Genomic DNA, 27,661 nt, shown 5'->3' with positions numbered 1-27,661 from the left:
CCAGGCTGGCACGCCTCCCACCAGCACCACGCCAGGCCAAATTCTTTGTGATTCCTGGGTTAACACCTGCTGCTCGTAATGCTGGTGCCCTCCCAACCCCATGCATGGGATAGGAGCATCCCATTGGACCCACGCCCCCACGTTAAGCCCACTTGTGACTCCTGGCTATTCAGACCCCATGCACCCGCAGGTGAGCAGGGCCTGCAGAGCTGCACCCTGCGGGGCACTCCTTCCCCAAACAGGTGGTGGGGACAAAGCTTCCAACGCCCCAGGGCTGGATGTTCCTCTACTTTCCTGCTGCAACAGTGTGGGTCAGCTTGGAGGACCCCCCACACCCACCTTGGGCATGCTTGGAGGAGGAGGAGGAGGAAGGGGCACAGCCCTACGTCTCCTTGTGACAGCCGTGACGCAGGGACCATTGCCTGCAGTCAGGGGAGTGCTGGACAAGCCTCAGCCTGCCCCATTGTGCCAGCCCTGTCGTGGGGAACGGCTGCTGGCAATGGCCCACTGAACCCAACCGGGCATCCCTGGGGCACAGAGCGATGCAGGGAGCTGTGCTGTGCTGTGCTGTGCTGGGGTGGTGCCAGGGTGCAGGAGGGGTGGCTGCACCCCTTGTGCAAGATCTAAAAATATGGATGAAAAGATGAGGATGTGTGTAAAAGGGCTGCAAGACCACGTGCGTGGCAAAGCGCTGCCCAAGATCAGCTTTGGGGTGCAAAAGCTCCCAGCGCAGCCCATGACCTGCAAAACCACAAAGGCACCTAAAGCAGCTTCACAGAGGAGCAGGGATGGGGGGCAAGGCAGGGCGTGCTGGGAATGCTGGGGGGTGGCACTGCTGTCCCCTCTGTGCACAGCCTGGCACGTGGTCAGCTTCAGGTCCAAAATCACAGCTTCAGTTGCCCCATTGTGGCACTCACCCCCACTGGGCAGGTGCTGCTGGTCCCACAGGCTTCAGCTGGAAGAGCAGACGGGGGGCTTTGCCCCTTCCCTGTTTTCAGAGCTGCATTTCCCAGAGCCCTCCTGACCCCACAGAGCTCCCAACCCAGGGCTGGGAAGCCTGGAGCAGGAGTGGGTCCATATCCAGCCCAAACCCTCCAAGTATAACCACTGAGGACCTAGCACAGCTTTCCCATCATTCTTCCCCTGCAGGCTTTGCTCTGACAGCTCCATCCCTTTGGGTGTAAACCCATCCCAAATCAGGAGCGCAGGAACCCCCAAAGCCATCCCCTGGCCCTGCTGCTCTCTGCATCCTCCCTCCTGCCCCATGCCATCCCCACCCCATCGCTGCAGGGTCCTGCCAGCTCTCACCCACCTAAGCCCCTAGGTTTTCCCAAACATTTGTTTTCCCAAACTTTGGAGGTTCTCTCATTGCTATGCAATGCGCGTCCATCCCCTGCCCTCCTCCATCCTGCCTCCCCCTTCTCCCCGCACCGCTCCAACCCATCCCAGCCTGGGATCCTAAAACAGGCTGATTTTTTATTTTACTCCTCTAGGAGGAAGAAATAATAATAATAATAATAATAATAAAACCCAATCTGGGAGAAGGGAAGGACCCTGTGAGCTGTGACCTCCTCCAAACCCCCAGCACCGAACCCGGAGAAGGAAACAAAAGGCGGTGGGATTTGCATTTCCACACAGCGCAGAGATGGCCCCAACTTGGGGCTGTTTATTCTAGGCGTAGATTTTCAATATTTGGGATGATTAGCAAGTGAAAGCCGGCTGTTGCCAGCATGGCTCCGTGCCAGCGCCGCGCTCAATGGAGGAGAAAGAAAGACACAAGAAAAGCAGAGAAAAGAAGGGGCTGTGTGTATGTTTCCCCTTCTCTGCAAAGCAGAGATTGGGTTGAGGTGTCGTCGTTTGCCCGTGGGGTGGATGATGGATGAGGGGCGTTGCAGGGGAAGAAGAGAAACCACCGATAGAGGCTTTATGGCTGCGGGTTGAACAACCCAAAGGTTATGGGGCAGAGCAGGGAGTGGGGCACTTCCCATCTATATGGCATGCCCAGGCAGGTCGGTGCCACCCGCGGGCAGGAGCACCGTGTCCCCATCCCATGGCTGACACCCAAACCCCAAAACCACCCCTTGGGTGGGAGGGGAAAACCCATGAGATCCACGTCCAAGTTTGCGGCGCTGCTTTCAGGAGCTGAACAAAACGGGGTTGTTTGGGGCCTCTCCTGGTGCCTGCTTTATGCTCACCCTTTTTCCTGGCTGGCAGGAATGCTGGCTGCTGGCAGTGCCTGTATGGGGTGGGTGCCCGGGGCACTGCTTTTTGCAGGGGGCGAAGCAGAAACGTGGGCTTTTCGCCAGCAAAAGAAGCAGTGAACCATAGGAGCGAGGGGCTGCTGGCTTTTCCCAGCCCTGCTAATAACACTCTTAAAAAGGAGAAATAGAGAGCAGAGCCCACGTGCTGACAATAGGGAGCGGGGCAGGAGGAGATGCGCTATTGAGATTTCCAGCCATAGAATCGTGGAAGGTTTTTTCCAGCCTGTGGGATCCCACCTCCCCCAGCCCAACCATCAGCATGACCAAATCCCAGTGCTAACGCAGGTCCTTCAGTCAAAGAGATCCTCGTATCTCTTTAACACCCCCACAGTGGTTCTCCACCACCACCTCCCATCCCATCCCATCCCATCCCATCCCATCCCATCCCATCCCATCCCATCCCCTCATTTCTCCTTTGGGGGCTCATGCTCCCCAGGCCAAAAGGAGACCCAAGCCCTGCCTCACCAACTCAATCGCACCCTGCCCTCTCAGCACTAAGCAGGACCACCTCCAGCAGTGAGCCCAGCCCTTCTTTTGGGCTAAGATTGCCTAGATTGAGAGCAGCTGTGGTTGTGAGCACCTGCTGCTGCTGCTGCTGCTGCGCTGCCCATCCAGTCCATAAGGCACAGGGGCTGGGATGTCCTGGAGCAGGTCCAGCTGAGGTTCTGAGCCCCAGTGAGGGTCTGGAGGGGACATTGCTGCCTTAGGGGTACTCAAAGGTGAGCAGAAGCCTCTCTTTCTCCCACCGTCCCATTATACAGGTGTGGGTCCCCCCAGTCCGTCCACCCCAACACTGAGCTCCATGTCCCAGCCCCCCACCCTCCCCACACAGACCCCCACACCAATGCTTGCTTTGCAGCCGCTGCTTTGCTTTGCTGCTCTTGCAGAGCCTGAGCTGCTCCTCGGTGTAATTGGCCCCACGAGGGTTTGTCTATTCCTGCAGAGCTGTGCAGCTCCTCTCACCACCCCGCACCCAGGAGGGCTCGCAACCTGTTTGTGTTCCTATGAGAAGAAACAGGGACAACCACCCCCCAGGAGCAGAGAAGGACACACCAGAGCTTGGGAGCAGCTCCCAGTGTCCCCAAGACAGCAGGGCCCCCTGATGTGAAAGTTGTGCCATGCATGAGGTTTGGGCCTCAGTTTTCCTATGGGGGATTGCTGAACCCCCATAGGGCTGGAGAGCAGGACTGGGATGGTGAGATACTGAGCCCCACGTGGGAGAGGCTCAGACACAGCCAGGCAGTGCTGGAAGGAAACAAGGAACCAAAAGTCTTTTTTTTTTTCTTCTTTTTTCCCCATTTTTTCTTTTCCTTTTTAATTTGTAAATAACTCTCCATGAAAAAGGTTATAATTGCACATGTATCTTTGCATTCATTCGCCACAACCCAGGAAAATACAAAAACAACAGATGAAAAGGAGCATCACCCATACAAGTACATACATCTCCACCAGCCCCAAGGCTGTGTGGGCTTCAGCTCCTGGCCCAGCCCCACTGAAGCTGTGGGGTATGGAAGCCTTGGTGCCCGACCCCCCCGTTGCCCATTGCAAATTAAACCAAGGCCATTTCTCGTTGTATTTTTTAAGGCTGGTTTATTGACTCTAGTGCTACAGCTACACTCCTGCTATGTTACTCACAACAACAATCCTAAGAGCTTCTGCAACCAAAAAAGAAAACCTTTACAATCTCCCATTTCTTTTTTTTTCTGCGAGTCTAAGACACACAGCACTGGTACTACAGCTTTTCCTTACTCCTACACAGCAGCTACATCACCCAAACCACCCATGGGGAAGAGGAGCAGAGGAATCCAGGAGCTTTGGGTCAAGTTTCGGCACGGTTTGGCTGCAGGAACGGTGCTGACATTGACACAGAGTTGGGTGACCCAATGCTGATCAAAGCCACCGTGCAGGTCTTGGTTTGCAGAACAACTAACAGAAGCCAAAGTACAAAACAACCCCCAACCTACATTTCCCCTACCCCACTCTGCAAAGAAGTCCTAATGCTAAAAATATAGGTTTCTTTGAATATATAATATATAATAGATTATATAAAAACACCTAAAGAGGCAGACTGAATTTACGGATCTTTCCTTCTTCCCCAGGCACAAGTCAGGAGGGAGGTTGAACTCGGAGAATCCAGAGGGGACTCTATTTGCCTGCTAACTAATTAGCTACACCTACAAATGAACCCAGACAGAAAGAGAGAGAAGAACAGAGAGAAGAAGGAGAGAGAAGATTGCACGTCGTCTACGGAGTCCGAAGCCACCAGGAATCTTGTCTGTTGGTTCTGTAGAGGAGGACTGTATGCCGTGTCCATTTCCATGCAAAGAAAAGTGGTAATTTACATTTTGTTTCTTAAAAAGTAAAAAAATAAGTACTGTTCTATCTCTTCTCTTGAGGAAACTCGTGGACCTCAGACTTCTGGTGTGTCCTTTGAAGATATTTCAAGCAATTTTTGTGTTACTGTGTTCTCCCCATTGGTATGTCTATGAATAACCCTACCACGAAGCTGATCAAGCTGCTGGGGGAGACTGTCCATAGCAAGTATTGTCCATTGCAAGTTCCAGCAGCACAAAGGGAGCATCCTCTCAAAGCCCCGTGGGTTTGGTTCGGTCCTTTGCTTATAGAAAGGCTCCCGCAGCGCTCCACTCATTGACGTCCGCAGGCAGCGAGGCGTCACCGAGCTCAAAGAGCTGCTCCATGCTGACGGAGCCGGACAGGAAATCATTGCCATCTTCATCCCAGGGGTGCTGCAGGAAGGAGGTGGCCATGAAGGTCTCGTCAAAGTCCAGGTTGTTGGGGTTGGGCTCGGTGAGGGGCTGCTCGGACCCGGCCATGCACCACTCCTGCGGATTGTCGCGATATCCATGGCCCGCCAGGTCAACCTCGCGCTCAATGGGGCTGATGGGCGGCGTGAGCTCCAGCTCCTCAAACGTGGCAAAATCTCCATTGAGGTTGGTGTCGAAGACGACCTCCCAGTCGAAGTTGCCCTTCAGGGAGCCCAGCTCGGTCTGCTCCTCCTGGGTGAGCAGGGCTGTGTTGAGCAGCCGGGCCGCCTTGGCTGTGCGTTTGGGTAAGGGCTGCTTGCGCTTGCGGCCGCTCTTCCCATCCCAGCTCTGCTCGCCGGTGACCTCTTCAAACTCCTTCAGCAGCTGCTGGGACTCCGTGTTGACGTTGAGGACGTTGCCGTTGGCACGGCTGGAAGGCGCCGGCCCGGTGACGCCGCACGCTTGGTGCTGGGCCCTGTTGGTGAAGGCTGGGTGGATCTGCACCGGGGGCATCCTCCGCTTCTTGAAAGCCCCGTTCATCAGCCGGTCGGCGTACTGAGGGTCGATCTTCCAGAAGCCGCCTTTCCCCGGCTCGTCCTTCTCACGGGGCACTTTGATGAAGCACTTGTTCAAGGAAAGGTTGTGTCGGATGGAGTTCTACACCCAAAAGAAAAAAGAGAGAGGTTGAACGTTGCTTCCTGCATGGCTACGCGTCATCAGCTGGGATCCTGGGGGGAAGCAAGGCAGAAATGATGCTGTCACGTCATCCAGACCATAAGCCCAACAGCCCCTTGGGCTTCCAGTGTCATTTCCCTTCCTCCCAGCCAACCAAGAAGCAGGAGAAGACAAGGGTTTGAACCAGAACTTGCCAGACATCGGGAAGCATTTGGGAAAATCTCCTCGGCTGTGAAGTGGGGCCACAGGGTTTGAGCACTGGGAGAAACAGGCCAGACCCACCCTAGGAGCTTTAGTTCTGCACAGAGGGTGAGGAGGGACTCACACCCATGGCCCTATTTCAAATGGGGCATTTCAACCCACAGCAATGCATGGCAGCATCATGGGGTTGGCATCATCCATCCCTGTACCCCCAAAGGTCATCTGTGCCAATTGCTAGGGCAAGGGGAGGTGGGCAAAGCTATCCCAGGCTATCTGCCCCAAGAGGTGCCTCCTGGCCCAGGATGTGTGAAATCACCACATCTTCATCAGCCACAGCTCAAAGCAGCTGGAAAATAAAAAGAAAAAAAGAAAAAGAGGAGTTTCTGCTCCTGTTGAGCTGTTCTGAAGCCCTGAATGTGCCTAGAGTGATGTGAATAATCAGAAAGGAAACTCAGTTATCGGGTAAATAACACAGCGTTGAGCTCCACAAAGCCAAGACTGTATTAAGAGATTGGATATGGTAGAGGGCTTTTTTTTTTTTTTTTTTTTTTTTTTTTTTTTTTTTAATGTTGCCTGGATATCTTTATGCTTATTCATCCATAATCCGTAGTGCCGAGTAGGAAAAACAAGGCTTGAATGCTCAGAGCTGTTGAAAAACACACACACACACATAGGCACACACACAACAAAACCCAGTGCTGGGCTGGAGCTCCTTGGGCGCGCTGGCTCCCCTCCAAAGCACTCAGCTCCCACAGGAATAGATCCATCTCCCCCCGGAGTACGGGTGGGATGACCTTTCGAGGCTGTCTGCTCATAGGGGAGTTGGGGTAGGGGAGGAGAAAACGGCCAGGAAAAGAAAGAAAGGGGGGAAAAAAAGAGAAAGAAAGGAAGAGGGGAAAAAAGAGAAGGGGGGGGGGAAGAAAGGGGAAAAGAGGATAAAAAGGGAAAGGGGGCAAAAAAAGAAAGAGGAAGAAGGAAGAAAAAAGGGAAACAAAGAGAATGGAAGAAGAAAAAGAGAGAAAGGGAGGGAAAAAAAAGGAAAAAAAAAATAAAGAAGTGGAAAAAAAAAATAAAGAAGGGGAATCACAGACATCCCCGCAAACATTCCAGGCTGCAGAGATTCCAAGTTTACCATTTAATGACATTTTACAAGGGTCAGAGCTTTGTGGGCTGAATTCCGGGCTCCCCATCTCCCCTCCCCATCCCACATCTCATTCAGGCCGGGCCACCCCTCGTTACATGGACATATTTATCATTCCTCCCTGCCACAATCCTGCAAACCCCCCGCATGTCTGCGGGGAAGGATTGAAAACCCTTCTTTCTTTCTTTCTTTTTTTTAATAAACACATTTAATTAAAACCACGGTGATTAGCCAGCCAGGAGCTTGCAGGGCGAAGTCAACATGCTGGCATGGTGCTGCTCCACCCCAAAAGACCCCCACCAGCAATGCACACTGCCCCAATGTTCCCATCTGCCAGAGCTGTGCTGCTCTATGGGGTGGCCCCATAAGGAGGGTGCAGGGAGGATCTGGGGGGTCCCAGGTGCTGTCCTCACCAGGAGGATGCAGGTGTTGTGCAATCCTGGAGGATAAGGAGTTCCCTGCCCTGGAATGGGCTTTGGGAGCTGCTGGAGATGTGGGCAGGGGGCAGCCTGGGGGGGTTTGCAGTGTCTTTGCCCTGTGCTGTAGATTGGGTGTGGGAATTCTTTGGGATCTGTGGAGGTCCTCCCTGCCCTGCCGCATCCTGAAAGCCTCAACGTGACCTTGCATGGAGGGCACAGAGATGGAGGGGCTGGGAAAAACCCCCAGGTTCAAGCTGTGCATAGAACTGCCGAGGGCTGTCCCCTACCTCTGAGGATGGGTTCATTTGAGATATGGGACAGCCCAGCCTCTCTCTGAGGCTTCACATTTCATCACAGCGATGGAGTCTCCTTGGCCTCTCCAAGAGAAGCAACCTCCCCTCTGCCCTGCTCGCAGACCTGCAGCGTTTCTGCTCTGAGCCTCCCCAAAGGGGGATTTATCCAACAACGTGCAGCATCACCCCGTGAGCCCACCCCATCCCTCTCCTCAGCACTCAGAGCCTTCATTTGGGGGTTTCACACACTGAGCTCTAAGGGGGGCTGCAGGAAGGTGGAGCTGAGGACAGAGACATCCACATGCCAGGGCCAAGCATGCACCTCCCCGCTCCTAAAATGGCCCTGGGCTCTCCCCTGTAATGGCTCCTTCCCTCCGCCATCCCTGCACACTCAATCCCTGTCCCTTCATCCTTCCTCCCTCTCCCTTCTCAGTACCTCCATCCCTGCGCACACCACAGCAAACCACAAACCCCACAGGAACCAACCCCCCTCCACCCGACGGCGCATCCCCCCGCATCCCAAACCCTCAGAGCCCAAAGCACCCACCTGCCAGGTGGGGTCGGCGTGTCGGAAGTAGCAGAAGTTATCAGTAATCCATTTGTAGATGGCAGAGAGGGTGATTTTGGTCTTCTTGCTGGCTTCCATCGCCATGCAGATAAGAGTGGCATAGGAGTAGGGAGGCTTGACGTGCGGGTTGGTTTTGTAGTCGATGTCCTCGGGTGGCTGTGCGTGCAAACCCGGGTGTGCCGACCTCGAGGTGGAGGAGGAGGTGGGTTTGCCGGGGGTGTGGGGCATCCCCATACACGCCGGGTCGGCAGCCAGGGGTGAGCATGGAGCGGCGAAGCCGGGGATGTGGTGGCAATCGTGAGGATCGGGGCCGCTGGGGCACGAGGAGGATTTGCCCACGCTGGCGTTGATGATGGAGAACTCCTGCAGCCACTGCAGGCTGGTCAGGCTGTCGTCCAAGTTGCTCGAGTCCCCCATGCTGCCCTGCTGCCCCTCGGCCGCCCGCAGGCTCAGCCAGCCCTCAGCCATGCCTGGGCGCTGCGGCAGCTCCAGCGTCCACGGGGAGCAGCGCCGGGAGGGGACGGGGACGGACCTGCAATGACATCGGGGAGGGAAAAGGGGGTTGGGCCGGGTCAGTTTCCCCGAGGTGCAGCTGCTCTCGGCAACCCAAACCCCCAAAACGACCGGTAAGAAGCTGAGCCTACCCCAGAGCGAGCTGATGGGTTCAAGCTTCAGTCGTTCTTGCTGAGTTGCTGTTCAGCCCCCAGCGTGGCCATGAAGCTGTCACCCAATGCCTCCCGGTGTCACCCGGTGAAGGGACGGCCCCTGAGCCGGCCTGGGCACTGGCAGCCCTTGGGCGGCAGCCGTTGGGCTGTGGGTTCTACCATTCAAATAACGCAGCCCCCAACAGTCAGGGGTTGGGGGGGGAGGGGGGGGGAAGGCAGAAAACCCTTTGCCCCGCTGCTCAAAAAGGAGCAAACCCCCCAAAATGGGCTCAGCACAGCGAGAGCCCTTCCAGCTCTCAGCTCCTATCACCTCTGCCGGCTACAGCCAGGAGTGGGGAGATAACAGAAATGAACGACCCCCTCCCATCCCCCGCTCCGTGCGCCAACCGTGCAGCCCCACGGCCGATGTCCCCATCCGAGCCGCCCCGTCGCGCCCTCACCGCCCCGTCCCACCGCGCTGCCCCTTACCCCGTCCCAGCGACGTGCCCCGGCTCCTAAAGTTCACGGGAGAGCAGGAAGCTTCTGGAAACACCAACCAGGAAAAAAATAACGGATAACAAAACAAAAAACCCCACGCACACAAACCCCCCGGCCTCGGGCTCCGCTTTCCCCCCCTTTAGGGACGAGTTGTGCCCCCGGCGCTGCCCGCCCCGCCGCCGTGATTTGCCGGCAGCGCAGCGCCCGCCATTAAGTAGCGGCTCCGCAAGGCTTCCCGTGTTGCCACGGCGACGCCCCGCCCCGTAAACAGCTTCGCGCTCTCTGATTGGCTGCCGCGTCACCATGGCGAGGAGCTGTTACCCGCCGCTTCGCCCCGCGGTTGGGGGCTGGAGGGGCGGGCGGGGAGTCGGGCGTCGCGTTGGTCCGAATCAGCTCCGTCCAGACCGGGAGAGCGGAGCTGGAAAGAAGCAGCGGGGAAAGGCTTGGGGTTACAGCCACTGAGCCCCGGGATACCGCCCGCCCTCACACAGCGACTGCGGACACTGCGATGGACGTAAGATACCCTTTATTAAACGTACTCTTCAAATCCATAACATGCTGGAAGCAGAGTCGGAAGCAGCAATCTGGTTGTTTTCTTTCTTAAATCCCTGATGGGTGGAGGAGTGGGGGAAGGAGGGCTGCCCTCACCCACACCACGGGGCTGCAGCCAGAAAACCCCACTGCTCACCTGCCAGGACCCTCCGGAGCAACGGCTGCCTCCCCATAGTCACACACAGCTCTGAGCTGGCTGCGTTGGGATGCTGAAGTCCCCAAAGGTGTGTGGTTGAAGCCCTACACCCCTCTGGGCCCTCCTTGCCCATTGAGCAGAACCCACGTGTGCAGCCCAACGCTGGCTGCAGGGATGGCGATGGAGGGCTGGGGGCAGCTCCCCTCCCCTCTGCCCATCCCTGCTATTCCATTATGTGATGTTAAGAGCAGTGCAGGGCGACTGGGTGACGATTTTGGCACTTGTTCCAGAGAGAGGACACAGCCCCGAGCTCTGAGCTCGTGGTGTGGTGGAAGACAGTGAAGATAAACTGGTGATGTCCCAAGGTGTTGTCCCCATCCCTGGGCACAAGCCACCCTGCGGGAACCCAGACGCTGCCCATGAGGAGAGAGGGGATGGGGATGGGGGGGGGGAGCTCCATCGCCACCATTGGGACATCCCATGGCACGGCACAGGGATGTGTCAGCATCCCGGGGGGGTCCAGCCTCCCACCACAGTCACCAGAGTGAACCTTGGCTGCTAATGCTGACACTTGTCCTTAACACACAACCGTGGACACTTTCCTGCCATCTGGCTATGCCCCAAGACCCCACATGGGGCAGGAGGAGGATCCCAGCCCAACCTTGGTGTGTAAAGGGGAAGGGAAGGTGCCGATGGAGGGCTCTGAGGTGACACAGCAGCCAGCCATCCTGCAGTGGGAGACAGGGAGGAAAATTCGAGGTTACCATCACATTCCAATGGCTGAAGGTGGAGGTGGCAGTGCCTGGGACCCTCCGTGTATGGCAGGGGGCTGCGAGTCCCCCAGGCTGAGCCCACCCATGGGCAGGGCTCCCATGGCTGCTGCCTGCTCCGGGTGGCTGATGCCAGAGGGGAGGGCACGAGAGCCACACATTGGTGTTGGCTGCCTCTGGGCCTGGGAGAGAAAACAGGGGGTTAGAGGCTGATCACCTGGAGCTACACCCCAACACCCCCAGGGGAGCGGAGGCCCTCTGTGCTGGGGGACATGGTGCTGCCAATGTGGGCAGTTTAGTTGGAAACCCCAAATCTTTGTTCCCATGCTAGAATGTTGCATCAGACAGGGGTTTCCCTTCCAGCACCATCAGGCTGCCTCTTTCCAGGGCGAGATGTGGGTTCCCTGACATGGGATAGGGCATGAGGGGAGCACCGTGCAACCTGGCTGGATTTTAACAACCCAAACCTCTCCCCTACTCCCTCATCCCACTAAGAGATGTCACCCAGGGCTCTCATACCTATTCCTCAATGTCAATGGGGCAGGAGTCCGGCACTGCAGCTATACGGCAGGGAGAGACCAGAAGGCACATGGTGAGTGTGAGAGGCACGGCATCACGGCACGCAGGAGCTCAAAGGAACTGGCACTGGGGCTGCTCCCCTATGGGGATGATATGGGAAAAGGAGGCCCTGCTGATGGGCACTGGGGGTGTCACAGATGGTGACCCCGGGGCTTCGTGCTGGGGACGACGGAGCACCTCCACCCGTGGATGGGCACAGCTTGGGATGTGCTCACCACCACCTGCACCACAACCAGCTCGTGGTGCTGCTGGAGGGGGTGCACCCACAAAGCACATCATGGTGAGGTTCAGCCCCGTGCCTGGGGCAGCTCTGAGCCCCGGGGGCTGTGCGGAGGCACCCCTAGGCTAAGGCTTTGTCAGAGGGAGTAACAACGTCCCCACTGAGTGCTGATGTCTGGGAGGTGACGGCTGCGATCTCCAATGGCTCTACACTGTGAGCTGGAGCTGAAGAACAAGGCAAGGCTGCAGATCCTGGAGGGACTGGGTAATTAAAGACCACACACACACACACACACACACACACACAGCAATCGCATTAAGGGCTCACATTGCACAAGTCACTCTGGTGCCTCTGTACAAATGCAGGGCGTCCTGGAAAGGCTCCCAAGGGGCAATGCCAGGAGCGGGATGTGGGGACACAGCCACGCAGCCATCCCTGCTGTGCCTTATCCCAGCAGGGGCTGTGCTGCTGCCTGAGGATGCTCTGCCCCAGGGAACCCTCCTGGGGACGCAGGTCTGTGGGTTTGTCTCAAACTTTGCATCCTAAGCCCCCAGGACGTGGCATTTTGACTCTTCCCAAAGCATTTTCCCAGCAGATGAAAATCTGGAAAGATTTCCCAACAGTGCTAGGGATGGACAAGCACTTCCACATCGATGAGCCACGTCCTGCACCTTCATTCATTACAGAGAGAGTGAAAAACAACTCGTGGATCTAATCACAGCTAAACCAGTCTCTAAACCATCTCTGGTCAGGATGATACTAAGCTTTCAAGATACTCCAAAGGAAAAATCCCTGCTGCTTGTGTCTGTCCTGTGGATGCACTCACATCTGAACCAGGAGGGAAACGCTGCCCTGGTTCACTGCTAAAAGCCTTCAACCTCTTCCAAATCTCTGGCACCAGCGCACCCAAACCAGCCCAGCACCACCACCACGAACATTAAGCTGTGCCTCAGATTATCTCTGGTGCAAAGCCGGCTGGTGAGCGCAGGCTGAATGCAGCTGGGGCTGGGTGAGGAAGCAGCTGCCCCGCTCCCAGCAAACAAAACCAACATTGCCCAACACTGATGGCCACTGGCAAACGACCAGCGTGGTCCATCCCGGTTCATTCCGTGACCCCCTGCCCCACAGCACCCCGACTGCAGGGAGCAAGTTGCATTCTCCAAACCCTCAAGGCAGAGCCCCTGCCTTCCCTGCATGCCTCCAGCTGTGCTCCCGTCCCCTCTGCCATCCTGCAGCGCTGCAGTCCAGGCAGCCCCTTCCCCACTCTTCCCATCAGCCCCAGAGGCAATGCCTACAGAGGGTTCGCAAGCAGAGCAGCTGCCAGGCAAACGCAAGGACCAAAGGATGGAGACCTCATCCTTCGCTGCCAGAGCATCTCTGCGGCTGCTTGGGCTGCAAAGCTCTCCGTCCCTCGGCACGACGGAGGGGGATGCACTCAGGGATGGCTTCGGCACCAAAAAGGGCACCTGAGGGATGCCAGGTGCTGCTGGAGGGACGTGGGGCAGCTGTGGCAGGTGCCTGTTCCTCTGCAAGAGCCTCGCTGTGTTTCTCCCAGGCAGAAACCACTAGGAACAGGGCAGCCAGGTGGCAAGGCAGTGGCGTGGGAAGCTTTCCCAGAGGGGATGGGGAAGGAAGGGCATTCCCAACCCAGTGGGGCCAGGCAGTTCTCACCTCCCTCCCCCCCCATTCCCCTTCTTCAGCCCCTGCCAACAACCCTGCCTAAAGTGACAGGCAGGGTCAGAGTTGCTTTCAGTTTGTCCACAAATGTATTGCCACGGAGCTGAACAAGAGGGCTCTTCTTGGCTTTTTTACCCCCATTTGTATCCCTCTGCACTGACGGAGAGGAGCCTGCTGTAGCTGCAGGTCCCCTGCCCTTGTTGTCAATACATTTGTCACCTTTCAGCAACTCTGGGCAAGGAAGGGGACACAAGCACGGGCAGAGAAAACCGTGTTGGCACAGAGTGAACATGAACTTTCGCATGGACGGAGGAGTCTGGGGTGGGGAGAAAGAAGAGAGAAAAGGAATGGAGAGAAGGAGCGAAGAAACAGAGGAAAGGAAGAAGGAGAGGGGAGAAACAGTGTGAAAAGATGGAGAAGAGGGATGGAGCTTTGGGGCTGTGCTGGAGGACATCAGGAGCTGGAGAGCCTTATCTCCCTGGCTGATGAGAAGGGAAGGCAGGCAGCTCAGCGTCCCAATCCAGCAGCACCTGGCCAAGGTTGGAGCACCTCTGCTTCATGTCCTGACCCAAAACACTGCAAACCACACCGTGGGCTCTGGTTGTGCCATGCAGCCATTCGTGGGGAGGCTGGAGCCTGTCCAGGAGCAATGTCCCAGCAGGCAGCAGCCATGGGACAAAGCCCTCAGTGAAGCACATCTGCAGGCACTGTGGTGGGGATGGGAGGAAACCCAGACCAAGGGGTGGTTATGTGCCAGCAGAACGGGTTGTGAGGACCACTAGGAAGGGACGGGATGGAGATGGATGGGATGGAGATGAAGGGATCCGAAGGGCAGGGGCGATGCAGGGAGGAGTGGAAGCACCCCCCCCCACCCCAAGTTCATGTTCAGCAAGTGGCCACTCACCAGGTAAGCAGGCCTCAGAGCACAGTTTATTGTCCAGCGCTTTCACGTGTGCGATGCTCAAGTCATTGTTATTGTCACACCTCAGACCGAGGAAAGCGCCTGTCCTCGGGCCTGGAAGGGAGTTAACGCAGTTAGCGCGGCGGGGTGCACGCGGGGAGGGGGGCACGGGGAATTTCCTCTCCCCACCTCCTTTCAAACAAAGCAAACAAAGCACTGTGAGCTGCTCCTTCCTCGCGCTGAGGGCTCAAGGCCCCTTGCTCTGGCACCGTCAGTGCAGCCGCGGGGACGGAAGGAAGCTGAACAGCCAAGCTTTGCACGGGGCATGGAGGTTTTGGGGGCCAAGAGAGGCAACTCTGCTTCTTAGCACTGGGTACATGACAAGTGACCAGCTCTGGGGTGACGTGCATCCATAGGATGCAGGCAGCAGAGCTGCGGGGAGAGGGGCATCTCAAATGGCACTGGCAGCACTGCTGATAGCACACATGGGTTCATGTCCTAAGGCACAAAAGCTGGAGACTTGCCATGAACGCCTTAATTCTTGGTGCCTGATCAAGCTGGCTTATAGCTGAGCCGAGCTCCCTGTGAGGAAGGTGGTGCTGGCTTTTGGGGTGCTAGGAAAGGCCAGGAGCAACCCCCATGTTCTCCCTGCCTGGGCCTCACCAAGAACAAGAGCCTTCCTGCCGGACAGGGATGTGCTTTGCTCTTTTTGCTGATGGCAAGACAGCCAGGCTCATGGTTCTCAGCTTGGCTGGCAGTTCAGATCGAAAGGGAAAGAGGTCTGATGCCTTTTTGTTATCAAGAGCCTTGCAAATACAGGAGGGGGCACAATGGGGGCCTTTCTGTCAGGAAGGGGGGAAACATCATCTTTCCTTGGTTATTTGAGTGCATGGGAGGAAGCAAGAGGAGCCTTCAGTGTGCACATGTTGACTTGTGAAAGCACATCGAGGACAAGCAAACACAAATAAAATGAGGAAAGTAGCCCAAAAAGGAACAGTTTTGCAACCCCTTCCTATGGAAACCAGCACAGACAGGGATAGTGAGGGGAGAGGTTTTCAGAGATGCTGAGAGACCTTCTTGGCAAGGAAAAAAAACCCTCTCAAAGACACTTTCTCACTTGGCACCGTGGAAGCAGCTCCAGCTGCATCCCATGGAGGGACTGCAGGAGCATCACCCTTCCTGCACGGAAAGCCTTCGAGGAGCTGCTGCTCACCCAGGTGCTGCATCCCCCAGCACAGCCCGTGCATGGGACACTCTGCCCCACTGGGTACCTGGTTCCACACTGCCACCTATCCCACTGCAGGGATTCACATCCTAAGCTCCAGTCGTCACCTGCTACGTGCCCCAGGGTCCCCATGGCCACCCAGCTGTCCCCATCCTGCTAGTGTCTGACCCATCCAGGGGCAATTCGACTGTGCCAGCGCTTCCCCAGCCCCGGTGCCTCCAAAGCAGCCGGTGCTCTCCCCTATGACACGAGAACTGAGGACAGCACAGCATCACCCCGCCAGTGATACTGAACAGAAAGTGGAGGGGAAAAACAGCGATCTGGGCCTTTTACCATCTTCCTGTGTGGGTGACACATCCTCATCCTCCAGCACGTCATTGCCCTGCGGCACAGAGAGGCAGTGGCTGTCAGCACAGTGGGGCACCCCATAGCACTGGGAGTGCCGGCTCCCCGCGCCGCGCCGTACCTCAGCATCGTGCTCCTCTGAGATGCTGACAAAGTTTAAATCTGGGGACTCCACAGGTGTCGACTGCAGGAACAAGTGGGAACGGGGAAAAAAAGAATAAAATCAAATTAATTATTTTCTTTCAAAAAAGCAATGGCGTCTCACAAGGGCTGCCACCCCCTGTACCTCTCCATCAGAGGCGGTGGCACTGGCGGCTGCAGGCGAGGGGAGCATGTCCCCTTCTTCCTCTGTGCCAGGGGCCACGTAGGAGCCGGACATGGAGGAGACAGTGTCGGTGCTGATCTGTGAGTGTTGGCTCTGGGAGGAGGCCATGGACATGACAGACTGGGCCAGGCTGCTGCTGGCAGCTTCTGAAGGGAGCACAGCACCGGGTAATTAAAAGGAGGTCTAATAAGAGGAGTGGGACATGAAGCAAGGGCCGTGCAAACCCTCTGAGGACATGGAGGTGTGTGTCACATGTACCTTCTGGAGACGAGATGGTGGAGGACAGCGGGGTCCCGGTGCACGAGGACTGGTCAATGGCTCCCGATGAGGACAGCGTGAGGTTCTCACTCTCTGGTGTCATGCCACACTCCTGGAAGAAGAGCCGGTGGGTGGGAGCCTTTGAGGGGCGTTTTAGGAAGGGATAGAGCCACTTGCCGTTGGGGATGGCACCAAGGCGGTGCAGATCCACATCTCTCGGGTGTTCACCCAAAGGATGCCCAGGAGAGGAAAAAAACCCACATCCAGACTCTGTGGTTCCCAAGAGGATAAACCACAAACCTCCTCACCCAGGGGCACACAGAACGCTCACCTCCTCCAGCCGGGCAGGGGATTTCCTCCTGCAGACCCTCAGCTCTGACTCAGTACACGACTTCTCGTCCTCCTCTTCGGGCAGGATGGAGGAGTTCTGGGATACCGACCTACAGAATGGAAGAGTAGGATAGAGGGGTCGCTCCCCCCACAGCTCCCCCCGCACCTCCCACATCATCTTACTCACTTGGAGAGGCTTTTCTTCAGCTTGAGCCCCGGTGGGGCACATTCTGAGAGCCGCTCGAGGGGTGAGAGGGCCCGCAGGGGGGGCAGGCGGCCGGTGCTGCTGTAGGAGGGCAGCGGTCCTGCACCGGGGGGGCCATCGCCAAGCATCCGCATCGGCCCTGCACCCGGTGAGGGAGTCAGGGGCCCATTGAGGGCCTCGAGCAGCGACACCACCTCGTAGCCTGGGGGGATGTTCTCTGAGGACTGCGAAGGGGGAAAGGGAGTGAGAGCCCCCCCCAGCTGTGACGTTGTCCCCTCCATCCCCACCAAAAAAATGGAGACCAGGCAAACTCCCATGAAAGCCCCAAATCTGTGGTCTTTCCAACCAACCGGGCATTACTACATAAGGCAGGCAATGCTTTCTCTTACCACACTTTTTGCAATTTTTCAGCCTGCGTTTTTTGCTTGTGTTTCCCACCTTGCATTTCAAAACCCCTGCCCCCCCTCCATTTTCCCAACCCCAGCACTTCCCAACCCACCCCGGTGGGGCACCCGAAGCTCTCCTGAGCGCTGACCGAGTGCTCTTCAGAGTCAGAGGTCTGTGAGGAGATGATGGGGTTGAAGCTGGTGGGCGAGAGGGGCCCCAGCTTTTTCCTCATGGCTCGGATTTGAAGCAAGGCTCGGAAAGCTGGGTAAGAGGAAAAAGGGGAGGAAGAGAGAGAGGTTGAAAACTGGGAACTGGTGCATTCCAGAGGAGCTCAAAAGCCCACGAAAGCCACCCCATTCTGGAGCCTGGGGCTCTCCCAGGGAAACCGTGGGACCCAGAAAGGGACCCTCTCCCAAGGTGGGAGCTCCTCCCTTACGCAGCCTGCAGATGGGGCAGTTGTTGGCCTGGTAGCGCAGGGTGTCAGCGCAGGTGTTGCAGAGGCAGAGGTGGCGGCAGGGCAGGATGAGGGTGTCACGGACATCCGAGAGGCAGACGACGCACTCAGCGCTGTTATCGCTCACCTCATCCTCAGCGACCTGCATGGCAGGGAGATAAGAGGCATTTGGGTCCGAGTCCTCAGCATGGAGCAGGGTTAGGGTCACATCTGAGAGATCTGACCCACGCTAAAGGAGTAAGAGAGGGGTAATGAAAGGCCCAGGGCAGCTGGTTGCAGCTGACAGCCCTCTACCTTGGAGTCCTGTGTGTTGTACTTGTTCTCGATGCCATAGATCTCCTGCAGGAGGTAGCTCACCCCATCCACCTGGAAGTGCACAGGGAAGGTGAGGAATGGAGACAAGGTGTGACAAGTTCCCCCAGGGTTGCAGTTCACTCACCACTTGCTTCTGCTTGAGGGGCTTCACGCAGAAAGTGCCATCAGTATGCTGGGGGAGAAAATAAAGAGGTGGACCCACCTGGGATTGCCCCAGTGCACCCAAGTGCCTGCCTGCCCCCTGCTCCCATGGCACCTTCTGGAGTGGCCCCAAAGCAGCCCAAGCCCCTTCCTGAGCCCCAAGCAGATTCTCCTGGCTAGGGTCTGGGAGGGGGCAGGATGGTGCCAACCCCACACTCACCTTCTCAAAGGTTGCCAGCAGCACGTGGCTGTGCCCGGCGTGCTCTGCAAAGACACAAGGAGGAGGCAAGCTGAGGGCACAGAGAGCCATGGTGGGACAGAGGTTGAGTCCCCACAAGGAGAAGGGGGATGGCATGAGGGCAGGAGCTGCCTGACTGTGCTGCCAGCACAGCCCTTGGCAGCAAGGAAAATGGATTTCCCCTCTCTCACCATCGCCTTCATCCACTACTGCATGCACCACCATGGGAAACACTTCCCGGTCCAGGTCAAAGCCCAGCTGTGAACAGACCAAAGGAAAAGCTCAGTCAGGAGCAGCAAGGACAGAGGCTTCGTGTCCCATCCATAATGAGCAGTTCCCAACAGCTGAGCTGCAGCCCCAAGCCTTGCAAACCCCCCCCCCGGCTGTGACCACACCAAGGGAAACGAGCTCCTGTGGGGGCTCCCAGCCAGCCTGCAGCCAGCAGTGTTTTAGAGCCATTTCTACAGCTGTTTAGAACTGCAGGGCTCACACACCCACCCCTTTCCCTACTGCTGCAGGGCACGCTATGGGCTGGCAGTGCTTACCTCCTCCTCGGTCCATTCCGAGGGGTCAACAGTGTGGGAGGGCACGCAGAACTGCTGGCACACACCCCGCTTGTAGTGCACCGTCTCCGACTGCAGGCTGGTGTCCCTGGGGACGTAGCTGTCCCTCGGAGAAAGGAAAGGGTCAGCACTCCTGCACTCCTCCAGCTCATGGAGAACAGGGGAGCAAGCAGAACTGGTTCTCTGCTTCCCTGCTGGATGTGTCTGAGGGCTGGGGCAAGAAGTCCTAAAAAGGCTAAAATAATCCATGGGGCAAGAGGGCAGGTAGGAATAGGATGGGGCATGGTCACAGCTCCAACATGGAAGGAATAGGAACGAGACTGGGCTGGGGGGTGTGGTGCCTGCAGAAACCTTGACCATATGGGACCAGTGATGGGGATGGACTCGCGGGGGTGAGGAGCCCACCTGCAGCCACAGCTCCCCGAAGGAGAGGAGGTGCTGCTGGGAGCAGCAAGGCCACCAGCAGAGCCACAGTTCCCGGCTGGGGGGTCACACCGTGCTGGAAGGATGCACATCAGGCTGGGGCTCCTCACCTCGCCACCCCGTTGTGGAACTCCTCGCTGGCCTGGTAGTAGATGGTTATGGCCACGCGGGCGTCCGTGTCGAAGGTGAACTCCACGTTGTAGTGCACCTTGGCTTTGCTGACCTCTTCCCCTGGGGTCTTCACCTCCTCTGAACACCTGGGGAGCACAGAGGGTGTCACCAAAGTCCCCTCATCACCCAACGAGCAGCTTTTAGGGACGGACTGCCCTCCTCTTTGGGAAGCCGAGGCACACAGGAGGGCGCGATCTACCCAAGGGCTGCAGGAGGAGGGGTGCTGCAGGCGGCTCTCAGCCCTAATCCCAAACCTCAGCCTCGCTTTGGCAGAAGTGGGGGAAGGAAGAAAAAAGCAAATCTCTTCAAAGGCAGTGCTAAGCCCTGCTTAATCCTGCCAGGCTGCAAGGGTGGCCCAGTGCAGCCCGGTGCGACCTAATGCAGCCCAGTGCAGCCATGAAGACCGCAGGGAGGGCTGTGCAGGGATGGGGACGGCTCTGTCCCCTCGGTTGTGACGCAGTGGGGTGGGACCATCCTGGGGTGCTCACTTGACGAGGCGCAGCGTGTCCTTGCGGATGTTGATCAGGCTCCGGAGGGTCTTCACGGGTTCCTGAGGAGGTGGAGCAGCGTAAGGGAACTGAGGATGAGAGAGACACAGTTACGTGGCCGCAGCCCTGCTCCTGCTGTGATGGTGAAGCCACTCCCTGCCCTGCAAAGCCCCCAGAGCAGCCCCCAGTCAGTGCTGAGGGACAGCAATGTGCCCCCAGGATGGGCAAAGCTGCGCTGAAGGGTAGCATCTCTCCTGCAAACCCCAAAGCCACCATGCACACCATCACAGAGGCTGTTCTCTCCCGGTCTGCTCCTCTTACATAGCTGCATTCACTGGGACTTGGCTCGTTTCTGACTATGGGGGCTTTAAATACCCCAGCCATCCACAATGGGGCTAAAACAGATCCCAGCACTCCACCCTCAGCAGACCACACATCCACGCTCAAATACACAGCAGTACAGCAACGGGGACATCACCCTGCAGGAGATAGCTTTCCAGGGGACCAGGATGGGTGCAGGATGAGGGGAAATAGGGTCGAGGTGCATGGCTGCCTCCCCCCAGCCCCGCAGGCAGCTGCTGTGTATTTTTAGCCTGCTGATGCGGCACGGAGCTGATGGACAAGGCTGGGCAGAGGGAGCTCGGAGCTATCTCTGTGCCTGGCAGCAAAGAACAGACCCACATTCCCCTGTCTTTGTCCAGCAATGGATAGGATTTGGGCTGTGGGGTCCCTCTGTGTCCACACTGGAAACTGATAGGGTGGCTGTGCAGGCAGCAATGCTATGAGGGGTGACACGTAGGGGTGTCATACCGCCCTCCAAGGTGACCTTGTGCTTCCCATGTCACCTGCAGCCTGCAGGGAAACACTGCTGCAGAGAGGGGATACCCACCCTCTTCTCGGCACTGCAGCCACCTAAGGAAGATGGGAGATACTGGGAGGGACACAAGGACCTCTCTGCATCTCTCCCCATTTCTGCCCCTTCTTCAGATGCCTCCCAGGTGGGCTCACCTCCCCTGCGGACTTTGTAAATGCGGAGTGACAGGAGCTTGGAGCAGCTTATGCTGGGATTAATGTCTGGCTCACCGACGAGCTGTCACTGCATGCCAAGGGGACAGCAAGCACCAGGAGAGCCCCAAGTGCCTGCACAGATGGCAGACACGGGCAAAAGCCAAAGAGGTTTGAGTTTCACTGGTGCTTTGGGACAGGGACCAAAGCAAACCGAGCTGCCTGGGTCCCCTCAGTGCTCAGGTCTCCTCATCCCTCCCGATGCCCATTTTCCATGTTCCAGGCGCCCTCACGTGGGAAAGTCACTGCTGATTTCCCTGTGGCTGCAGAGCTCAGTGGGGCAGGGGACGGGCAGGACCCCATGGCCAGCAGGGTCTCACAAGCATCAGGACCTCAGGGGCAGCAGGACGGTCCCTCTTGTTCCCACAGCTCTGCTCCTGATGGCCACGGGCAGGCTGAATCCAGGCTGGCTGAATCCAGGCTCAGCCTGCAGGACCAGGCATGGGAGGTGGGTGGCACAGGACGCTTTGAGGATTAATCCATGGCCCCTTGAAATTGCCACGCTCTCCTTTCCCTTGAGGGAGGAGAAAAGGGCTGCTGAGTCATTAATCTGGAGTTAATGAGATTTGTAACGAGTCACGGGCCCTGGCAGAATAGCATGGTGTGGCTGGAAGGAAGCAAATGCCTGAGAGCCAAGCATGACCCACAGCCCTGACCCACACAAGGAGAAGCTCATGGACTGGACCTACACCACTGCACGATCCTTCTTCCACCACGAAGCCATCCAACCTGTCTGCTCATTTGCACCTTGGCATCTTCAAAACATCCCACAGCCCCACGAGGCTGTCGGGAACCCATGGGAGCAGCACAGCGCTCACGGATGGGTGGTGGAGGAGCACCCAGCACGTGCCCCAGGGTACATCACTCCATCCAGCCCTTGTGGGGGCCCTTCTGGCCACCCCCACAAGTTTGGGGTTGCAGGCAGGCACTGGTGGTTGGGCTGGGCAGAATGGGGAAGCACCGCAGGCAAATTTCTTGCTACAGAAACTGGTTGTCACTATTGGGCTCCTTCACACCCACATGTGGGCCCCTTTTTGGTAGTTTAGTGGGGGTTTTTTGGTGCAAATCTGGCTTGCAAAATTTCATTAATTACAAAAGGGGCATTTAGAGGAGTTTTTCAATCCCCTTGATTTAAGCCAAGCTGAAATACAACAGAAAAAAAACCCTCGCTCCAACCACTGCTCTCTCTCAGAACACAGTCCACACATCCTTAGTGATGTTTGATCCAGGCCAGTCCTTGTTGAAGTCAAAAAATACCCTCAAAAATATTCCTTGAGGCTTTTTCTGCAGGTGCACACGGGCGGTGTTCATCTCACCACGCTCTGCAGAGATCCCTCCCCATCCCCTGCATCGCTGCAAAAGCCCCCTGTGTGCAGCACGGCGCCTCCCTGCAGCTCAGTGATGTTTAACGGTTCACCCCAGCTGCACAGCTTAGAGAGGATTTAGGACAATGTTTCCAAGACATTAGGCTCTCAGCTCTTCCAGGACTTCAAAGGAGCCCAAAATAAAACCCCCAGCAAAAAGCATCGGTGTGCTCCTACATTTCCAGCCCAACCACATCTCTGTCACAGCAGCCCAGAACACAAAATAGCATCCAAGAAAAGGATTGGAGGCAGCATCAGAGATACCTACGTTGTTTCTGCCCCAGTGCCACGTCCAGGCGCCATGCAGCACCCCCTGAGCCCCACTCCTTGCACACCCCATGACCCCAAACCTCCCCCCATTCATGGGGACAGCAGCCCCAGAGCAGAGCGCAGCCGCTCGCATCCGGCGCTAATTAAGCCTGAGCAATGTGATTTCATTTGCAATGCTATATTAATTCTTTCTGCTGTTTCCAAGCTGTTAGTTTGCCTTCCCTGCTGCTCCTGACAGCCTGCTGTCAGGATTCCTGACACTGGAACTGCACGGTGGGCAGTTTTGAGGCTTTTACTGAGGCTACTCCTGACTCCCTGTTGGAGCGATGGCACGAAAGCCAAGCGTTCCTTACTGAGTAAGCAGGCAGCAAAGAGAGAAACATCCAAAAGTTGCACTGTTTGGAGTGGGCAAGCTCATCTGGACTCAATAGCAAAGCTTCGGTGCCATCAGATTCCTCACCTTGAAGTTTTTGCTGCCTGACCCACAGATTTGAAGAACACAGAAACTAAGGACATCTTGAGCCCAAACTACTCATTGCAGCCACCGCTGCCCTTCAGATGAACACAAAGCAGCAAGCACAAAACTGCCTCCATCTCATGGGAAGGAGCTGAACCGCACTCATTTACCAGCAGCAGTTGGAAGAAAAAGCACTGCAGGGCCAAGCAGAGGGGCAGAGGAGAAATGGGCAACGGCAGAGCAGCACTGAAGGGAGCTGGCACCCAGCCTCTCACAATCCTATCCACCAGCTCAGAGAGAGGAGGGACACGGCAGTAACTTCCAGTCCTGCAGATGGACAGACAGCCCCACAGGGGACATGGATCGGGACCCAGGGGGGCAGCAAGCGATCAGCCTTTATATTAGACACCAGAGAATCCACTGGGCCCACCCCCAGAGCGCTTGGCTGTCTCTGCCCTCGTGCAGGATAGAGAGAGGACAGACAGACAGCAGGCAGAGCCCACTCCCACTGATCCCTACCACCACGGGTCGGTTCCCCAAGAAGTTGAGGTCGCTGTTCTCGCCGAAGAGGTAACCCTCAGGGTGCGTTGAGTCGAACTTCTCGCCTCCCATGATGAAGTGGTTGGCAAAGTAGCTCCCTGGGGAGGAAACACAGAGCGTGGCTGAGCACGAGGGGCACGCGGAGCTCCTGAGCCCTCGGCAGCAACGCCACCGCAAAGCCACCACTGGCTCCGAGTGGTTTGGTCCCCAAGGCCGCATCACTGAAGTGGGGACATGGGGCTGCAGTGCTCCAGATAGGAAAAGCCGACCGTCAATTATTGATGCGTTCTGGTCCCATTTTCCACGTGCATAATTTATAGGTGGCTCCCACAGGAAGGATGCGGCCACGTGAAAAAGCCCAAGAGCAAAACACAGCTTGGGAGGGGGGGGGAGGAGGCTGGAGCCATCCAGAGCTTTTTGTGATGTTGACTTTGGAGAAGAAGAGATGGAAAAATGCCGTGTTCAAACCTGCAGGAAAGCATCCAGGCGGTGAGAGGAAAGCTGAAAAGCAGAGCAGGCTCTGTGCAATAGCTGCAATCATGGCTTGCTGGGGGCTCCTACAGTGTAACCTTAACCCAGTATCAGCTATGAGGACCAAGCTGCACCCAACTTCCACACTGGGGGTGGAGAGCACCTTTGGGTGCTGCAGGCTCCCAGGGCACAGCCGCATCCCTCAACGTCCCTTTGGCAGCTCCTGGGATGCAGCCCTGACCTCACTGCTTCCAGGCGTGCAGCCTCACAGCAGGCTCATGCATTTTACATGGGCTGAGTGCTGCAGCCATCAGCGGCAGCAAGAGAGATTAAAGAGGCAGGAGGTAAAAACCTGGCGATTTTGCCTTCCCCACGGGAAGGAGGCTGAGCAGAAGGCGCTGAGCTCTGAGTCGTGCCAGGCTCTGCCCTATAAACCATTGGGACACCGGCAGCACGGAGCCAGCGACTGCAGGCGCGTCAGACAGGGAAGCACCTCTCCAGCGAAAGCCCTCTTATTATCGGCTAATTATAATCCCTTCCCCAACACCTGCCCCAGGGGAAGGAGAGCCTGTCAAGGACAGTTACATTGCCGAGGGAAAGCTGAGCTTTAATGAGATATTAAACTTCAGAGGCCCAGAGAGCGTGTGGGAACGGCTGTGTGCAAGGGGAATGGAGTGGCTGCTTAAAAGGAATAAAACCAAATTGCTCAGTGATCCCAGCAAACAAAACCACATCCACACGCCTGCCAGCACCGTGCTGCAGGATGTGTCCAGGCACAGCCAACGCTGCTAATGCTATCAGCCCCTTTTCTCCTTGAGCATCTCCTTGGGGGGGATCCATGGGAACCCCCCAGACCACTGACCCACGGCCAGGTGCTTCTGTGTTTCTGTGTCCCTGCTTCCCCAGTGGCAGTGAGGAGCTGCGCACTGCGGGCTGTTTTCATTCTCAATTTAATTTGCTTCAGAGAGGGAGGAGAAACCAAACCCCAGCTGAGGATCTGCTGTGTCAGCCCTCGCCCCACCGCCACAGGAACCCATGGGGTGTCCCTGGTACACGGGGTGTCCTCACCAGGTTGACCCCTTCATCCTGTCCCCAGCCTGTGGGTCAGCATCAGCCTCAACCAGAGACTGGGGCTGCAACCAGGGACCTGCCCAACCTGGGGACCCTGCATCCACCCCCACACTGAACAGCCATAAAACAGCCCTCAATCATTCTCCTTTCCAACCTCCCTGCCAGTTTTGAGCCGCTAAAACAAATCCCATCCTTCACTTCAAAATATTAGCTTTAATTAATCTTATCTGTGCCCTGCCCAGAGGAGGTGGAGACCTCCAGGAGGAGAAAAGGAAAGTCTGATGGGGACAGGGAGTGGCTGCAGCATCACCCCGCAGTCACATCCACAGAGAGGGCTGTGCCCCACAGCCTCGCACTGCTCCATCCCCAAGCTGGTGGCTGCTTTCACGAGCACTCAATGCAATCGCTGCCAGCAGTGCCAGAGGCAAATCCCTCTCAGATTAAAAGCAGGACAGCCCTAATCTCCTGCAGTCACCAGCCTGCGCGCAGTGCAGATGGCCCCGTCCCTTCCTGTCAGCTGGGCACCTCCTGCCCTCTCCCCAAGGATGCGGCCCCACAGCTCTGCCAGTGGGAACACCTGAAACCCCACTGAGCACACCTGAAAACCTCAGTTTCTCTCTGAAAGCTGTGGGTAAGCATCAGCCAGATGTCCTCTTCCAGCTGAGATGCATCCGGGGATGCTCAGCTAGGCGTAATTGGGCAGGGACAACATTCCCCAGCACAAAAACCTGATATGCACACAGAGCTCCAGGCCCCTGCCAGACCCACAGAGGGGCTGGTCTGGCTCCAGCTGGCATCAAGGTGATGGAGGCCTTCGGACTGCACAGAAGCAGGAGCTGGGGAAACCCCAGGGCTGACAATGTCAGCTGCCTCAGCCCCCAGTGAGCCCCCAGCAGATGTGCAGCCCTGCTTCAGCTGGGCTGAGGGGTCCAAATCAAACAGAGAAGAGCCAGGCGCAGCTTTCATGACCAGGGTAGGGTTTGAGCTGGCTCTGATTCTTCCTAAGGAGGTCTTTATTCATAATTAGCAAGTAATTTGTCACAGCGCTAACGATCCGAGCATTTACCTTTATCCTATTAACTACCAAAATAGTTACCTATTAATAATATTCCGTGCCACAGGGATGCTGTGGCAATTCCTACAGTGCTCCTGGGCACCATCCTATTTTTGCAGTGTCCCCCGAAGACACACAGCGCCCCTGCTGCGACCCCCAGGACACAAACACACACACACACACACACACGGTCCCCCCCCCTCGGTCACCAGCTCCATCCAACCGAGGCACAGAGGGGAGGGACCAATTTTCCAAGGTCACGCAGAAGGTTTGAGACAGGGCCGGATTCAGGGTGGCACAGACATCCCTGCTGCGGCTTCAGTGAGGGCAGAGGAGCTCGACGGGCAGAGCTGGGGGGCTGCTATGGGGCAGAGCAGAGGGGAAGGAGGGCTCCCTTCCAATCCCTCCCACCTCATCCTCCTGCGTCCTCCCGGGAATTTAAACCCAAGCATCAAGCAACTCCGTGAGGAGCTATAAAGAGAGTGACGGCTTTCAGATCCCATATACAAATAATCAGGGAATTAAATTAGCGGCAACTCAGGCAAGTTGTAGGAGCTGCGTTAGCGACGGGGCTCCTGGAAATGGGCAGCCCCAAGGACGTTCCCAGGGATTTCCCTGCCCCCTGCGAGTCTCCCAGCACCAACCCCATAATTTTAGGGCTTTCAGGCTAAGCGTCGGGGTGCACAGGAGCATCCCGACAATAGCGAGGATGCGGGTGAAGGGAAACCCTCCATAACCGGAACAAGGTCGCACCTGGTCCCCCCTCCCCAGCGCGGAGCAGAGCCGGCACCCCCCCCCCCGCTTACCGGATTTCGGGGGATACCTATAGACGGAATTAGCGGGGATATCCACCTCCTCCACCCCTGCGTTTTGTCGGCTGGTCAAAGCCCCCATGGCCGGGCCGGGCTCAACGGGCGCCCTCCGGCCCGGGACCGGCACCGGGGCTGAGCGGCGGCGGCCCCCGCCCGCAGCATCCCCCGCTCTGCGCCGCGCCCGGCACCGCCTCCGCGTTAGCGCCGGGGCCGCTGCGCCAATGCGGGGCCGGGCCGGGCCAATCCGCCCCGCCCGCTCGGCTCGGCACGGCACGGCGGTACCGCTGTCCCCGGTGTGACCCGTTTGCCTCCCTCTCTCATCCGCCGGGACCCCCCCAAGTGCCCACCGGCAGCACCTCCTGCCCTTGATGTCACCCTCCTCCCAACCC

General features: G+C 57.2%; 2 protein-coding genes across 3 annotated transcripts; both read right to left on the bottom strand.

Moving 5' to 3' along the window:
* Nucleotides 1–3,598: 3,598 nt before the first annotated feature.
* On the bottom strand, nucleotides 3,599–9,633 carry FOXJ1 (forkhead box J1). Its single transcript, XM_052688122.1, has 3 exons — nucleotides 9,457–9,633; nucleotides 8,303–8,855; nucleotides 3,599–5,683 (listed from the first exon to the last, which is right to left on the bottom strand). Exons 2-3 carry the CDS (start codon nucleotides 8,789–8,791, stop codon nucleotides 4,880–4,882), a joined length of 1,293 nt encoding a protein of 430 aa, XP_052544082.1. The 5' UTR covers nucleotides 8,792–8,855; nucleotides 9,457–9,633; the 3' UTR covers nucleotides 3,599–4,879.
* Nucleotides 9,634–9,974: 341 nt separating this feature from the next.
* On the bottom strand, nucleotides 9,975–27,459 carry RNF157 (ring finger protein 157). 2 transcript variants are annotated; one of them, XM_052688323.1, is made up of 20 exons: nucleotides 27,267–27,459; nucleotides 23,844–23,962; nucleotides 20,169–20,257; nucleotides 19,620–19,766; nucleotides 19,069–19,186; nucleotides 18,715–18,781; nucleotides 18,506–18,549; nucleotides 18,269–18,316; nucleotides 18,124–18,195; nucleotides 17,812–17,971; nucleotides 17,488–17,636; nucleotides 16,971–17,212; nucleotides 16,785–16,893; nucleotides 16,454–16,565; nucleotides 16,157–16,341; nucleotides 15,992–16,054; nucleotides 15,859–15,907; nucleotides 14,304–14,414; nucleotides 11,443–11,483; nucleotides 9,975–11,105 (listed from the first exon to the last, which is right to left on the bottom strand). In XM_052688323.1, the coding sequence occupies exons 1-19, from the start codon at nucleotides 27,352–27,354 to the stop codon at nucleotides 11,443–11,445; spliced, it is 2,013 nt and encodes a 670-aa protein (XP_052544283.1). In that variant the 5' UTR covers nucleotides 27,355–27,459; the 3' UTR covers nucleotides 9,975–11,105. The 2 variants fall into 2 exon arrangements, with proteins under 2 accessions (XP_052544283.1, XP_052544282.1); XM_052688322.1 differs by having other exon boundaries at nucleotides 17,524–17,636; nucleotides 27,267–27,449.
* Between the last annotated feature and the right edge of the window lie 202 nt (nucleotides 27,460–27,661).

Source organism: Tympanuchus pallidicinctus, unplaced genomic scaffold (assembly GCF_026119805.1).
Source record: "Tympanuchus pallidicinctus isolate F22 unplaced genomic scaffold, pur_lepc_1.0 scaffold23, whole genome shotgun sequence".
Classification (NCBI taxonomy): Eukaryota; Metazoa; Chordata; class Aves; order Galliformes; family Phasianidae; genus Tympanuchus; species Tympanuchus pallidicinctus.
The sequence above is the reverse complement of the archived record's forward strand: the minus strand, read 5'-3'. Positions and strand labels throughout refer to the sequence as shown.